Source organism: Filicampus tigris, chromosome 12 (genome assembly GCF_054856515.1).
Source record: "Filicampus tigris isolate MCC_2025a chromosome 12, RoL_Ftig_1.0, whole genome shotgun sequence".
Lineage (NCBI taxonomy): Eukaryota > Metazoa > Chordata > Actinopteri > Syngnathiformes > Syngnathidae > Filicampus > Filicampus tigris.
In genome coordinates, this window is record NC_141228.1 from 20,681,575 (window position 1) to 20,698,355 (window position 16,781).

A 16,781-nucleotide genomic window follows, 5' to 3' on the forward strand; every position below is an offset into this window, starting at 1 on the left:
CTTGAATAAGTATTTTTATTCCTCCTAGTCCTTTCAGCCTGGGGGGTCTTTCATGCTTAGGCCAAGTTGCTAAGGTAAAAAAATCCAAATGATCCTAATTATGAGAATTATATGGAGGAGTTTTGCAAAGCCGTGTCGGCAGTACTGCTTTTTTTTTTTTTTTTTTTTTCTGGGCTTTGGAGTGAAAGGATTACGCAGTTGGTTAAAGTCAAACAAGCCCATAGCACGGTGATACCATGACTATCCAATACAATACAATTTTATTTGCATAGCGCATTTCACAACAGCTGGAGCTGCAACAAAACATTTTTGCCAACATTTCTTTCGTAATTCCTTATGAGTACCTTTTGTAGAATATTTCTTCCAGCTTTTCACTTTCTCTATCCGCTGTACTTTTTTTTTTTTTTTTTTTTTTTTGATGAGTCACATTTTCACATTTTTTTTTTTTTTCTCCTCCCTGCAGAAAATTTCAATACCGCGGTCGGAAAATTCCAATGAACTGCACACGTTTACTTTCTACCTGTCCAACGTGGGCAGAGACAACCCGCAGGGCAGCTTCGACTGCATCCAGCAGTACATCACCAGGTGAGGGCCCGCCCACTCTCCTAGCCTTCCGCGACGTCATGAAACATGTCCCGAGGACGGATGCGTGGATCGGTTTTTACCTGCTGTCGTGCGAGGGGCGAGCAAGAAATTGGAGCTGGAGTCGGTGTCATGAGAAAGATTTGTTTGTTGTGTTTTTTTATCTATCAGCAAAAAGGAGCATTCATCCTACAACTGAAACAAGGACCTTAGTCAACGTGGAGGGAATTATGAAAAGTACCAAATAGCAGTTAGCGTTAGCACAAAACCTTCAGGCTTCTTCTGCTAGGAAGCAAAAAATAACATCAGGAAAAGCCGACTAGAACAGCTGAACTTTATTTGGGGTTAATCAGAAGCACTTTTTGTGCTGGTGTGTGCTGACTGACTCCTGTTTAAAATGTGTTTGAATGCGCTTGGTTAATTTCGAACACCGCCACTTAGCCGCTGATAAGAGGGAGACGGCGCAAACTTATGCAACCGCATTATCGCAGTTGTTTATTTTTGCTTCCCCTCTCTTAAAGAGGTTGTTTGTTTCCATTTGAGTTTGACAGGTGAGAGGTCGCAAATAGAGTGGGAAAAGTTTTGAAATGTACTCTTAGGCTCGTCCGCTGATAGTGTAGTGGTACACACGCCTGAGTTGTGTGCGGGCAGCGTGGGATCGATTCCCGCTCAGTGACAGTGTCTATGTGTGCCCTGCGACTGGCTGGCGACCAGTTCGGGGTGTAGTCTGCCTTCGCCCATTGACGGCTGGGATAGGCTCCAGCAACTCCCCGCGACCCTATATAGGATAGGCGGTTTGGAAGATGACATGACATGACTCTTAGGCTCACAAAATATGGAATTTGAACTAGGGATGGACGGATTATTGGCTGGGCTGGTTATCGGCTCCGATATTCAGCGTTTTGACGAATATCGGCATCTGCCCTTTTTTTTTTTTTTTTTTATTCTGATGGCCAAATAAATCAATTTTAAAACTCTAACTTCAAGGATTCTACCAATCCTCAGAACACTATGCACTTTTTGTTTTTGTTTGAAATCAAAACAAAAAGAATTGAAATTTGAATATTTTGAAATTTTGCAGGACTTACTGCACAAAACCATATGGAGCTATTAAAGTTTTCATTTGAGTTTTGAAGACACGCTGGTGACCGTGTGCGCTCTCTTTTTGTTAGAATTTTACCAACAAAGACGTATATTGGCAGACATTTATAATAATAAAATAAAAACTCAACATTATGCAAATCTAATGCGTTTAAAAAAAAAAAAAAGAAAAAGATGAGCATTTTTATTTTGACGCCGATACTTTCCTCTAGCTGAAAATAAATGTCGGCTCAAAACATCAGTTCAAGGGCCTCCTTGACTACTAATAATCGGTATCAGCTCTGAAAAAAAACATATCGGTCTATCTCTAATTTGAACAGTGCTGTGTAGGCTTATTATATGCACCGTACATCCGCACCATGGCCAGAAGATTACCGAGATACCGGCAGAAAGGGCCAGATTTGAAACAGGAAGTCAGTCGGACCACTGCTCCTTCAGCCCTGCAAATTGACCTCCAGCTGTATGTTGTCAAGCATCCTTGACACTTTTCGCATCAAAGCACCTTGCCACGCTCTCTTTGCTGTCCCACTGTGCAAAAAAAAAAAAAAAAAAAAAAACGCTGACGGAAGCCAAAGCTACTAAAAAAACAGAAAGGACACGCGCACTCTGCCGAGTGTCAAAACGTTGTCCGTGAGCAAGTGGGTCACGTGGAGTTGAAGCACATCCCCGGCTGGATCCTTATCAACGCGCCGAGCGTCAATGTGAAACCATAAAATGACAGCGCTCGGCCGCTAGCTCTCATTTACCGCCAAACTGTCAAAACGGGGGAGTGAAAGGCGGTCAGACACAAAGGCATTTGCTGCGTTGGCGCGGAGACGCCCGCAGACGTATGCTAATTGCGAAAGATGCTTTCGCCCGAGCGATGTGAACTCGTTCATTTCCACACCCTCTTTTACACTAACCTTTTGGAAAAAAAAAATGTCAAAAATAGAATAAAAAAAATAGTTCCTGGCATTGAATGGCTGGACTGCGAAAAGACAAACAAATTCGTCAATGGCAGTGAATGAGTTAAGAGTGAAACTGTCTTGGCTTCCAATGTAAAAGTTGTCGTTTATTTCAATGTTTTGACTATAATAACATGCCACACTTTTCCCCCCCTGTTGAATCTTTGAGTCACCCCGCCCTGTTCTTCCTCTCCCACGGTCTGGCCTCTTTGTTTTGGCAGCGAGGGTAGCATTCAGCTGGACTGCTTGGGTGCCATCCAAGACAAGATTACCGTATGTGCCACGGACGACTCTTACCAGAAGGCCAGAGAAAGCATGGCCCAGGTCGAGGAGGAGACGCGGAGCAGGGGCGCCATTGTCATCAAGCCCGGCGGCAGATTTGTCGGTGAGCGGCGTGCCTTAAGAAATATGCCAGAAAAACAAAACGCGTCATTTAAAAAAAAAAAAAAAAAAAAAAAAAGAAACCATCTGAAAGCATGTAGCGAATTAAAAGAGGAAATTGTGCATGCTGCAACCTCCCAGGCTTTATTGCCGTTTACCACCTACACTGGAGTTTGAGATTTTTTTTTTAGACCACCACCGCAGTGAACAAAATGCAAACCACATTTTTTTCTGGAACACATCCATATTTGATGTTTATACGTTGACAACTCAACATGGGAACAAAAGTCATAAAATCTAGAGGTGAGCCAAAAAAAAAAAAAAAAAAAGACACCTCAAAAGTCATCAAGTTCAAACTGTCATGTGTGTCATGATGAAATCTCATGAGACTTCGGTCGGTGAGCATCTTAAGCCAGGTGAACGCATCATGACAGTCGTCCAAATTTGAGGTTTCTCCGCTTCCGATCTAAGGGCGTGTGTTCCAAAAAAAAAGATTTGCGGTGCGTTCCAAAAAAAAAAAAATCTTGCTGCCCGATCTGTTTGGGAAAACGGTCAATTTATACAATCGTATTGAAAGTGCTCAATATTTACAATGGCAAATCATCTTTAGCTTAACTACACATTTGGGTTTTGCTTATTCTTTGGCTTTTCTGTGTTTTTTTTTAAACCGCCACAGAAGTGTAGCAGTGATAGCAAAGAACAATACAATTTAGTAAATATCATTTATACACATACATACATTTTGTCCCATTCATTTTTTTTTTTCCACGTGGTGCAAAGTGGGAACCTTTTTTCCTAATGGGCCATTTCAGTTTCTATAAAATCCTCTGCTGTGCCAAAAAAAAAAAAAATCTGGAAATAAGGTGCAAACATGAATAAATCATTATATTTCAATTATAAATACCTAGGACGGCGCCCTTTTGGTATCGCTGCATTTATCATTTTTTGTGGGAGGGGCTCGACATGCTTGAAAGCTCGCCAATTTTGCAAGCGCATGTGCAAGTATGTATTTAGGGGTCTCCGAGACTGCGCCACAAAACTCATTTGGTAAAATTTGGCAAATTTGCCCAACCACAGTTTTGCAGTTCGACACGTGGCCAAGTTTGATGGACATGTCGATCAGAACAGGACTCAAGAGGATTTGGCGATTCATGGCTTTTCACAGATGACGTTTTTTTTTTTTTTTTTTTTTTTGTAATTACAATCGATGGGCCTGATCAAATCCTCTTAAAATCTTAAGTCTTTCCAACCGCAGATCATTCGTCAACGCGACCCATCAATACTGCTCCTTTCCTCTTCAGGCAAAAGGGTCCAGATCCGCAAACCGGCATCGGCCCTGTCCGACGTGGCCCCCTCGCGCAGGACCTCTCGGCCCGTCATCATCTCCAGCAGCGCCGTCAAGAAAGCCGGCGCTCAGCACAGGCCGCTCCGCGAGCGCCTGGTGCACCTGCTGGCCCTCAAGCCTTACAAGAAGCCCGAGCTGCTCCTGCGCCTGCAGAAAGACGGCCTCTCGCAGTCCGACAAAGACTCCCTGGACAGCCACCTGCAACAGGTCACGCGCCCGCTCCGCTGTAACTTTACGCCGACTCGATGTCTCAACCGCATCCTTACCGCCGACCTGTTTTCGTTGCATAGGTGGCGAACTTGAATGGGAAGGATAATACCCTCACATTAAAAGACTTTCTATACAAGGAAGTTCACAAAGACTGGCCCGGATACACGGAAGGAGACCAGCAGCTTCTCAAGAGAATCTTGTTCAGGTATGATCGCTTTGGTTTGTAAGCCAGTCGTCAGTTGTGACCCATGTTGTGATTCTCGTTCGATTTGATCCTGCGCATGATGAGGTATTCATTTAAAGATGCCACATTCACCTGGATGGCGGATCAGTTTGCAATTCATGACTTTTTTTTTTTTTTTTTTTTTTTGGAAAAAGGAACAAAAAAAAAAAAGTCAAATTGAAATCACATCAATGAAAATTACAAGAGTGAAGTCGTAAGCTTGCAATGAATGTGTTAAATAAAGTTGTACGGCGACAGGAATAAAGTCGCAATGCTACGAATAAATGATTTGAATCAAGTTTTTTTTTTTTCTGGGAGGGCATGTTGTAATGCAATGACAATGTTGTCGTTTTTAAGGGTTGTAATAAACAAGTGGCCTTTGTCAGGGAGCAAAGCCACATTTGAATTTTACTTATTTAAAAAAAAAAACAAATTTTTTCAGGGGAAAAAGTGTTACAAGAAAGTAATTTTTTTGTTTTGTTTTTAGGGGGAAAAGTCATACAAGACTAAAATAGCAATATTCGGAAAGCCAAATGTTTTCTAAAGTAAAGTCATAATATTGTCCCTTTTAAATGTTACAAGCCTGAAGTTGTTCTATTATGATAAAGTTTGTATTTTTCCCGAGAAAATTCACACTGTGACACGAATAATTCGCAATGATGCACACCGGTTGCCTGAAGCTGATTTCCTCTGCTGATTTCACATTTCAATCTATTTTCAGCTCCCTTATTAGATGTGTCACCGAATGTCTAGCAGACGTTCGAGTTTGAACCCATGCTTCAAAGCAAACGCTGTCCTTTCCAAATCTAGGCTATCCTGTATCAGATGGCAACTGAATGTCATCGTTTACGCAGGCACATTTTATTTGATAACGTATAATCGGGAGTGTTTAGAAAGCACCTATTGTACGCGCAGCCTCCGAAGACTGACTTGTGACATGTTGCCATCGGAGCAATTTATTGTGTTTATTGACGTCATGAGCAGTTGGCTTTCTTCCCAGTGGGGGGGAAAAAAAAAAAAAAAAAAAATCTAGTTCCTCAGGATCTGCTAGCAAGGAAAGGCTAGCTTCCAATCGGCTATATATAGATCAGGCGGCAATGCTCAGCTGATCACAAACGACTCGATTCAACGCGATGAGCAAATGCTAGCGTATGATATAGAGCTCGCAGCTTAATCGTTTCGAAGGATGCTAAGTGGAGCGCAAACCTCTTCAAAGGCACCAGAATTTTATACCTCCTGCAGCACAAGCTGATCGGAAGCCCGTATCTGTCATTACAAACGCATCTTTGAATATTACTCTTCAAAATAAATGGCTTACAGATCATTTGATTTGGGGGAAAAAAATGCGCACAGAAGTGCAAAGACACTGGCGCGCATTTGACCGCTTCGGAACCCGTAAAAAAAAAAATATTTTAACCCCGGCCTATCCGTGGTTGGCTCGGGTATTTTACCTCCTTTTTAACAAGCGATCAAATGAATATGCAGCTGTGACTTTTTTTCCTGTGCCAGTTTAGTGCCGTGTGCAATCATATTACAGCTATGATACAAAGTATTATATAAAAATGGCCATGTGCCGTATAACCTTATCGTTTGAACCGTTATTTTAACGCGCGGTATTGGTGGAACGGAGGCGGCGGCGCCTCGCCTGTGCGAGCCCCGCCTACTCGGGCTCGGAAGCCGCGCCTCCACCTCGTCAGTGGCTTTGGAGCCCGGCCTGGGTGCCGTTGCCACTCTCTTGGCACGATCAATCGATTTACAGTCAGTGCAACTGTTGCGCTAATGTTTGGTTACTCTTGATTTGGAGTAGAGATGGGCGAGCACCGATACCAGGCATCAGTATCGGACCGATACTTGATTTCACCGTTGCAGGTACTCGCGATATCACCGATACGTAGGCGCCCTCTTGTGGCCGTTTTACAATCAGAAACTCAATCACAAGCATGACAAGGCAGCTTTTATTTCTAGAGTGCATGTCATACACAAGGCAACTCAATGTGCTTCACAATTAAAATACAAAATAGGACATTTTAAAACCACAAAAAACCCATGTTGATCTGTGATTATACATGACCTTTGGCACAACGGCCATCTAATTTCTTATGAAATACGAGTTATTTTGATGGCTATTTTTCTAATTCGGAAGTACGACACCTGGCTCACTGAAACCCCGCCTCTCCGCCTTTCATGACGGAAAAACAATAATGTAGCTACTCCTCGGGATATGACGTCAGACGTTGTTTATCTCACCTTTGATTATAAATCACAAACGCGGCTACTGTGGCCCCTAGCCGACGCCGAAACAAAGTCCATCCATGTGCATGAGGGCCGTATAATGGATGGAGACGACCGCAACTTGCGAGCGCGCACACACGCGCGCGCGCGCGCACACTCCTCCAGCAGCTATCAGTCACATAGGACGAGCACAGCAACATGACTGTACTGCACGTGATGTAATCGACTTCCAGCACATGCTGATCTCTTGAGTTTTGCGTGCTGGCGTGTGTGTGTGTGTGTGTGTGTGTGTGTGTGTGTGTGGTGGCAGTAGTCCAAGGTTCAGCCATATGTGTCATTTGACCGCCTCTATTCTGGCCCCCAGCACACACACACACACACGCACACACACTTGATAATCAGCTCATTTACTCCGTTGCGTTTTGTCCGCCCGTAATAGTCAAAAGCACAAAAGCTGTATCCCACGGCAGCCGAATTCTTCAGTTGTCTGCTTGCGCAGCTTTGGCAGCACGAACGCAGGCTGTCGTCGGACCAGTCGCAGCTCCTCTGCGTCATTGTGGTGAAACTGTGGCGTGACTCCGAGGTCAATTATCGGGAATAAATGTATTTGTTCTACCAGGAAGCAGTGCCAGTCTCAGAACAATGCCGCTCCTCCTCCAGAGAGCCCGCCCAAGGAGTTGGCCGGCAGCTCGCCGTCACAGGTGAGCGTCCTGCTCTCCTTCACACAAAACACATCCTGGACTTTAGCGGCTCATTTACTCTAAAATGATATTTTGGCCATTTGGCAGAAAAGCAACATTTTGGAGCCTTAAAATGCAAGCCATTAAATATAAGTGAGTTTTCTCGTATTCACCTGTGGCTTTTTTTTTTTTTTTTTTTTTTTTTACACGCGGTGTATTGCCGCACTTAGATGGCATCTCAAAATGCTAATTTAACGTGTGACAACGTCAGCATAAAATGAACCCAAGCAGGGCGGGAGAAGTCGATGTTGTGGGAGTGAAGGAGAAGTGAACTGGCGGTTAGACAGGCCAAAAATGTAGTCGTCAGGGGGCTGCGCCTTTTGCGCGGAATGCACCAAATTGGGATATTGCGGCAACTCTTTTGGCTTTCGCACACCAAATAGATTGCATCAGTATCGGTGTCACTTATAAAAAAATTAAAAAAAACTTGTCGGCCATTAAAAGGAAGTCAACCCAGACATATTTTATTCAAGAATATGTTCTGTGCAGGCCCACTAGTTGAAACAAGGCAACATGATGAATATGAAATATGAGTGAAGCAGCAAAATGCACCCCTTTTTTTTAGCCATCTCAGGGGGCGGCCATTTTGTCACTTCTGTCGACTGAAAATGACATCACAACCGCTCAGGTAACGACCAATCGCTGCTGGCCCGTTTTCTGAAGTTGAGCCGTGATTGATTGTTACCTGAGCCCTGAAAAGCTGTGATGTCATTTTCAGTCGACAGAAGTGACAAAATGGCCGCCCCCAGAAATGGCTAAAAACAAGTGCATTTTGCCGCTTGACTTATATTCCACAAACGCAAAATGAATCAGAATGCCGTGTTTCAACTAGTGCTGCTGGGAACACATTCTTGGAAAAAAAATATGTTGAGTTTGATTTCTCCTTTAACAACTGCATTCAAGATAACATTGCAGGTAATGTGTCTCTCCCGAAAGTTTACACACCCCTGCTCAAATGCTAGGTTTTTACGATCAATAATTTCAAAAATATTTTCCACCATTAATGTGACCTATGACCTGTTGATCAGATTGTGTGGCGGGGATTTAAAGGGGATGTAATAATTAACAATTGAGATAATGTGCTTGCAAAAGTTCTTCTAACTAGGGATGTGTTTAAAGTTCAACCCATACAATCGCATTCGGACTCATGTTATTTTAAAATGGAAGTCGGCGCGCGCACACTTGCCACCATTTAAAATGCTTCTGATCAACCCCAAATAAAGTTCGGCTTTTGTGGCAGGCTAACAAATAACCTTATCGGTCACTCCGTTGCTGATATGGAGTCATATCTTTCCGGCAGAAACGTCCTACTGCAGACTTCATCGACCCCCTCGCCAATAAGAAGCCGAGGATATCGCACCTCGCCAGCAAAGCTGCACCGAGTCCCATCAACGGCAAGCTGAGCTCATCCAACGGCAAAGCGGAGGCGGGCGCGGCGCAGCCAGGACTCGGCGCTCACCTGCCAGACGGCGCCCTGACGTCCAGCTCCCAGCCGCTCGCCATGCTGGATATCCCCCGACCCTTCGAAGCGCTGTCGGACGTCAGCAACGACTCGAGCCACAACGGCAGGGACTGCGACGCCCAGGAAACGGCGGCGGAGAGGCTCGCCCAAGCGCCTTCGCTTCCTTCGGCCGCCGCCGCCGCGCCTGCCGCCGCCGCCGCCACCGCGTCCCCCGCTCCTCCTGGCCGGAGTCCGTCGGCCGCTACCGGCAGCAAAAAGCCCAAGAAGAAATCCAAGAAGCATAAAGACAAGGAGAAGAAAGACAAGGGGAAAGCCAGAGGCCAAGAGGAGAAGGAGAAGAAGAGTCCACACGCGGTGCCTGAGCCGGATCGAACCTGTGAGCTGAGCCCGGAAAACCTCAAAAGCAACAGTATTCCACTCAAAAGCACAAGTGAGTAGCAAGTGTTTCCTCCTGGGCTCATTCAAACGCGGCCTTCTTTTCCCTTTTGTTTTGAGCAGTGATTGCTGTAATAGAAATGCCACCCCATTTGGTAGTAGTATCCCATTTTAACAAATAAGAAGGTTCGATTTGCGCAGGGTATGAGTCATCATGGGCTGAAAATAATACTTTTGCTCTGTTAGAGAGTAAGATGAGCGGATAAAAGCAAGCCCTCATATTGTCGCTTCATTAGTCACCACTGTGAGTGATTCATCTTTTTCAAAAGTGTGCGACTCACGGAGCCCCCTGCTGGACACTTGCGCACGACCTGGGACTGCTAATGATGCATTCCAGAAAGTTGGAAATCTTTCAACTGTGACAGTTTGGAATTCCGTTCAAAACCACAGGCATGAAAATTGGTTAGAAAGTTATTTGGTAAGATGAGCCATTCAGACATTGAGTGGGGTAACTCCAAATGTTGTCATTTTGCAAGAGAATGATTAAAAGTTACCCTGTGTGACTGCAGTCAAATCTTGGCCATCGATGTCGTTCTCTGTTATTCATATGGCAATGATTACTTCTTTTGGGTGGTTGTTTTTACAGAAGGGGTGGTTTTGCTCACTTTTTGCCTTTAATTTAAATGTAATGATTTTTGGACTTTGACAATATTTTATATTCATATGGAATCATATTGTTTGCGCTATAATCCACCAGTGAATTACTGTCATGAATTTCGTTAGTTGGCTCGGGGGGGGGGGGGGGGGGGAATAAAATAACGGATTAGAAACAACGTAGTTCCGTATTGGTCCAAACAAAAGTCAAATGTATGCAATACTCCATGAAAGCTGATTATATAGCATTCACTTCAACTCCCAGGCAAATGCACTGGCACTGGCGGCCATCTTGGAAAATGGGATTGGCCATGTTGCACTGAGGACTCAGCAAAAGTGCAGTAAAGGACTTTCTCAGTGAATGCCAAAACTGGAAGTAAACCTTGGCGTTGACCGGCATTCAACTGAAAGCTCTGCCTTTTTCTCTTGACTTAAAAATGACAAACATGGAATTAGACCACAGCGGCTCAGATGTATCGTATTTAAATGATAGAGGCTGCCAGGAAAAACAAGCTCTGTTGTCGCACTGTTACTCGCACAAAACAAAGCATATGTGCAAGATACTCTGTCTGTTCCGTCACTTGGTCGTCAACCATTTGGTTTGCTTTGAGATTCTTTTGCGGTCGGGCCTCATAAACTCAGCGGGAGTGCGTTTCCAATTAGCCGACAGTCTTGAATGCAACGTGACTTCCTGGTTCATGTTCATGTTGCCGCCGTTGTGTTTCAGCTCTGAACGGGATGTGCAACAGTACCAGTATTTCATCGTCTCCAGAGGTGGCCGACTACTTATTGTAAGTTTTTCCAACGACGTCGCACTTGCTGTTTTTTTTTTTTTCGTTTGCCGTCCAGACTTGAAGTGACATTTGACAGTGGAACCTCTAAACTCACAACCCAATAAAAAAACATTGTTACAACAAAGAATTAATTTACCCATCACGCTTTTCCTTACGTTTAGTGCCACATGTGTCCCCGATTGTTGTAAGCGTTTCTCTTAATACCCCCTTTAAAAGGAAGTACACAGTGATCACGTCTCCAGAGCAGCGTCAGAGGTATAAAAACGACTTCAACTCGGAGTACAGCGAGTACCGCGGTCTGCACGCCCGCATCGAAAGCATCACCAGGCACTTCACTGAGCTGGACAACGAGCTGAAGAAGTTGCAACAAGGCACAGACAAGTATAAGGTAGCGTTTCTTTTCAACGATAGCCGCCCGTATCGTTGCGTAGCGCCTACATTAAAAGCAAGCGGTGTCGTGTTCTCTCATTTACAGACAATCCACAATCAGATACTCCAAGAGTATCATAACATTAAAAAGGTAGGTTTTTTGCGTTTTTTTTTAACGCACGGATAAATGCTGGGTAAGGATATGAGCATTTATGCCCTGACCGCATTTTTTTGGAGGTCATTTTTTTGTGTGTTGAATGTGTTTTTTAATTGGAAATGATACAACAAAATGGGAAACGATTAAGACACTGTCAAGAAATATTCATTTAAAATGTCTATTTTTGGCAATAACTTTCCAGGTACTGTAAAAGAATTACTTGCCATTAAAATTTGTAGTATGAATAACGCCGGGGCTTTGTCGTAAATAATACAATTCACACATTTAATCATAATTCGCCAAATAAGAAGATCCATAACATCAAATATGGAGAATTATTTTTGTGACTTGAATGTATTTAAAACAACCACATGGCTTGACCTATGAATGTTCGTTTAGCTTCACGCTAACAAACAATGCAAAACGCCAGCAACGGGCTACAAAAATAGCATCAGCTTCAAAGATGTGATAATTATCCCTTTAAGCACTGTATGTTTGAACACAAATGGCGAAGCAACACATGTAGACGGATAACGGAACAATACTTGGGGGGGGGGGGGGGCTGTAATGGATTAATGGCAATCGCATTGATTTCAATAGGGACGATTTGCGATGAGTGTTTTGTGTTCAGAGCGTGTTCCCGGAATGAATTCAACTCTTATCTCCAGGTACCACTGCATGTCGACAACTTGTTTTCAGCGCTTTGATTATGCCCGTTCTGTGCCTTGCAGATCAATCCCCACTATAGCCAAGAGAAGAACCGCTGTGAATATCTACACAACAAACTGGCACATATCAAAAGAGTCATCGGCGAGTACGATCAACAGCAACTCTGAAAGTAAAAGTACTTATTTCGATGTGGAAAAAGGAAAAAGAAAAAAAAAAAAACTCTGGAATATTATTATTATTTTTTTTTTTTTTTTGCTTCTGGACACGGATGCTCTCATTTAGGCCAAAGGCTCACGAGAGGACTCGAACAAGGACGCGGAATCTTTGTCCTCTCCTTACTTTTTCGCTGCCAGGCCTCGTGAGGCTGTTTTGTTTTTGTTTTTTTCTCTCTCAGCTTCTTCTAGTGAGATGTGAAAGAATCAGGGAATTAAAAAAAAAAAAAAGAAAGAAAAAACACCTCTTTCCAAGGAGATGTCTGTCCTGCTTTTGAGACTGGGAAGTGCAGGCCAAATGTTTGTTTTAAGTTAAGGAAAAACAAATGAAAGAGTCTTCCCCGCCTTCTATCTATTGAGATGTATTTATTTTCAGCGCCTCCAAGTGATGGCCGATATCAGCGCGTTTTCAAGGCCATCCCTCCTCATTTTTTTTGAACGTCAGCCAGTATTTGATTCAGAAGCTGCCTTTTTGCCCTTCATTCTTCTTCGTCTCTCTCGAAGGAGAGCGCGCGCACAGGTCGATGGAGTCGCAGGCCATGCTTTCCGCAAGTCTCCCATCCCTTTACTCACGGGCGCGCTTTCAAGCGCCGAGGTCTCGTCATTGCTTGAGAGCCGCTAAACCGCTGGTGTCCAACAGACAGCATCTGATCCCATTTTTTTTTTTTTTTTTTTTGTTTTTTAAAAAGGGGAAGTCAACTCAAACATTTTTGTCAAGAATATGTTCCCAGCAGGCTCACTAGTTGAAAGTTTGTGGAATATAAGTTAAGCAGTGCGCTCGTTTTTAGCCAACTCCGGGGGCGGCCATTTTGTCACTTCTGTCGACTGAAGATGACATCACAACCGCTCACGACGGCCAATCGCGGCTGACCTGTTTTCTGAATCTGAGCCGTGATTGGTCGTTGTCAGCGGTTGTGATGTCATCTTCACTTGACAGAAGACAAAATGGCCGCCCCCGGAGACGGCTAAAAACGAGCGGATTAACACTTATTCCACAAACGCAATATTTATCCGAATGATTTATCCAATAGAACATATTGTTGTTTGCGTTGACTTCCCCTTTAAATGGATGAAATCTCTTTTAGAAAAGATTTATTCCACAAATGCCCTACGGCTGTTTGGGGAAATTTCAGAATGAACCTAAAATTCACCAGAACCTTTACAAGTGAGCTTGACCTCCTTTTGAAGTTTTGTATTACGTGTCCAACTGTTGAGCATCCCAGCACTTTTTGCGCAACTTGGTGTACTCTAATACGGAGCTGAAATTTCTATTTCCGAGGGTCGCTTCCCTTTGGCAACACAAGGTACTGACAATTGTACCCTCAATTGTTTGTTGTCGTGGTCTCATGATGTCAAAATGTGAACAGCATGACTGTTTAAATTCCAATTCTAAATAAATGTATTGTGATTTTTTTTTTTTTTCCCCCCATTCTGCTCCTTGTGAGAGAACAGCAAGTTGTTGAAAAAGTACTGAAACAGCTGATGTGCGTTGAAGTTTAAAGGTCAATTTAGGTTCTTTTGCCGAGGTTTTAGTGCATTTTAGGTTCATCCTGAAATTTCACCCAACAACTTTTTTTTTTTTTTTTTTTTTTTTTGAAGAGCATATCATCATCATCATCATCATCATCATCATCATACATTTTAGTATGTCAGATCTCCATTTCCGCTCACGTTGCGTCCGCACGACTGTTAACATGAAGCCATCCTCCTTTTGCAACAGACGTTTGCCCCCGTTTTGCCTTTTGCCCCCAAAACTTGATGTCAGACAAGCTCGCAGGAGAGCGAGTCCTGTCCATCAGTCAGCCAACAGAGTATGGAGATCTTTGGTGGAAGGGCTTGGAAACCTGCAACCCATAGGTTTAAGAAAATTAAAAAAAAACAGAGGAACTATGATGAGAAGCCCACAAATGCTCACTTATTTTGTCATAAATTTATTATAGCGACCCCAAAAGCCCCCCTTATGGGGAAAAAGATCCCCTGCTTTATGTGAAGATGACAAATCAGCACTTTTTCCTCCTTCACCTTGCTGTTATCTGTGAGGGTGTTTTTTTTTTTTTTTTTGGTTTTTTTTTTTGTCCAAGTGAATATTTGTTGTTGTTGTTCTTGGAGCGCATGCTTTCTGAATGAACAATCTTTAACCAGGGGCAGAGCGTTAGGATTGACAAAAATCCAAGCTCGGCTCCAATGTGATCAACTGAACTCATTGTCGGAACTTTTTTTTTTTTTTCCTCCTCCTTCCTTAAGTGCTTTCCTCATGTGAGAATTTACAGCACTGTTTCTGTTTGCATACTGACCTGTCCTGGTCATGAAGAAAATCCATTGTGAGTGAATATTCAGCCACGCAGGAGTGATTGTGCCAAAAGGACTTTGTTGTATACATTTTCTTTTTCCTCACCCTCTTCTCTTGTCTCGCTGATGTACAAGCAAAGGAAAAAAAAAAAAAAAAACAACGCAAAAAAAAAAAAACAAGGGGGAGGGCTGGGGTCACTCGGGAGGCAGATGAGTCTGGAAATGTCAGCGCTTAAAACCCAAAGCACGCTTTTTGAAAACCATAAGGGACTGAAATGAAAATCTTTTGTTTCAATAAAAATTATTTCGAAATCCTGATTGGTCAAATTCCCAACCTTGTTATTGCCGTCTGTCTGATTCTCAACACAATTTGTTGTGTGCATGAACACAATGCGGGCCTGCTAATCAGTCAAGCATGTACAGTGTGGGGAAAAAAAATGGCAGTTCATGTATACGTTGAAATTTGGATTCAGCTATTTTTTTTTCCAGGAAATGGAATGTATGGTGGCATCGGAAAAGGTCCAGCTGCTCAGTAAATATTTTACTGCAGCACAATCGCCAAGCAGATGCGCCTGTAAATACTGTGTACTAGGGATGTAACGATTAATCAAAAATCGACTTAAAATCGATTAATCGATTCGAGAACTCGATTCGAAAATATGATTAAATTCATCTAGAAAATGATGTCTTGAAACGTTTTTTCATTCCAGATGCATAGCACATTTTGAATGTGTAGCTCAAATTATGCGCTTGCTCCAAAAAATCATTGCATATTGCGTTTGTGGATGGCTGCAGAACCACACTAGTGCACAGAGACAAGCATGGTAGCAATTTTTTAAAAATCGAATCGAAAATTGGGAACTGAGAATCGAATCGGAGCTTGAATGAATCGTTACATCCCTACTGTGTACTGTACTTACTATTGACACTTGTTAATTCCAGCAATGTCTATGAAAGGCCACTAGGTGGCAGTTGCTGCAAACAACTTCCCGTCCACTCTCATTACGTGCCTGTCAGGTGCCTTCAAAGGGGTGAGTAGTTTTACGTTATTTTGAATTTTTACTGTATATTCAGCTGTTAGGTTCTGTTGTATGACAATTGGCAAAAGTTTAAGCCTAGAACACTTTTTTATTTTAGAACTGGAATAACATATGTTTAATTTAGAACAACTTTGACTTGGTCGATATTGATTTGTTGTTGCACCAATTTTTTTATAATGGCAGTTTTATTTATACAGCGGAATCACCGACGGATGCCCGTTTAAAATTAGAGGCGGACCAGCCTATAGTGTATACTATTTTTTATTTTTTTACCCTTAGAAAAACAGGTGAATGACAGAGAACGGAAGGGTACCCGCGCTGTAGACGGATGACGAATAACGGATGTTCAATTTGTAGTAAAATGCCCAGCTCTGCATTTTACACACATTGTACACCTGCTGTATTCACAAACATCCAATACAAGAGCTGTATTTAAAAAAAAAAAAAAAAGCATGTTAAAGTATGAGTTTGCAATTAAAAAAAGAAAAACTTGACAGTAGTAAATGATATATATGATCTGTGGGAAAAACAATCAGCCATCTCAGCTCCATCTCATGCCTTTGATTTGCCATGACAGGAAACCACCCTGTCCGAGGAAAAGCAACCAATCATAGACAGAAGGTTGTGACTTAGGAGCGCTCAATGATTTGTCAAGCCATTTATTACACCGCAGATTATATTTCTTATGAATTTTTTGGCACCACTTTGTTGTAGTTTGAATCTCTGCTCTCCAAGGTGAGCTTTTCCTTTGGCTTCTTCTGACTTCCCCCACATTCCAATAACATGTGTTAGGTTCATTGGAGACTCTAAATTGTGCGTCCGTGTGATTGTGAACGCTTGTCCGTCTACATGTGCCCTTGGGATTGGCTATAGAATTTACGAAAATGAAAGAAAAATGTCCTAAAAACTTAACAAAGTATTCCCAGAAATGAGCTGTATTTTCATACTTTGGTGTGATTTGAACCATCTCGACCCCTTGGTGGCAGCACACTCCTCCTTTCT

At 42.9% G+C, this 16,781-nt stretch overlaps 1 protein-coding gene across 1 annotated transcript in view; it reads left to right on the forward strand.

Moving 5' to 3' along the window:
• Positions 1 to 15,057, forward strand: part of ell (elongation factor RNA polymerase II) — a 29,245-nt gene extending 14,188 nt beyond the window's left edge. Inside the window, exons 3-12 of the mRNA XM_086048049.1 lie at positions 464 to 585; positions 2,849 to 3,012; positions 4,310 to 4,560; positions 4,644 to 4,768; positions 7,638 to 7,719; positions 9,059 to 9,650; positions 10,977 to 11,040; positions 11,260 to 11,431; positions 11,519 to 11,563; positions 12,301 to 15,057. Of these exons, the coding sequence (XP_085904175.1) occupies positions 464 to 585; positions 2,849 to 3,012; positions 4,310 to 4,560; positions 4,644 to 4,768; positions 7,638 to 7,719; positions 9,059 to 9,650; positions 10,977 to 11,040; positions 11,260 to 11,431; positions 11,519 to 11,563; positions 12,301 to 12,405 (1,722 nt within the window). The 3' untranslated portion in view covers positions 12,406 to 15,057. The remainder of the gene's footprint in view (positions 1 to 463; positions 586 to 2,848; positions 3,013 to 4,309; positions 4,561 to 4,643; positions 4,769 to 7,637; positions 7,720 to 9,058; positions 9,651 to 10,976; positions 11,041 to 11,259; positions 11,432 to 11,518; positions 11,564 to 12,300) is intronic.
• Positions 15,058 to 16,781: the final 1,724 nt, after the last annotated feature.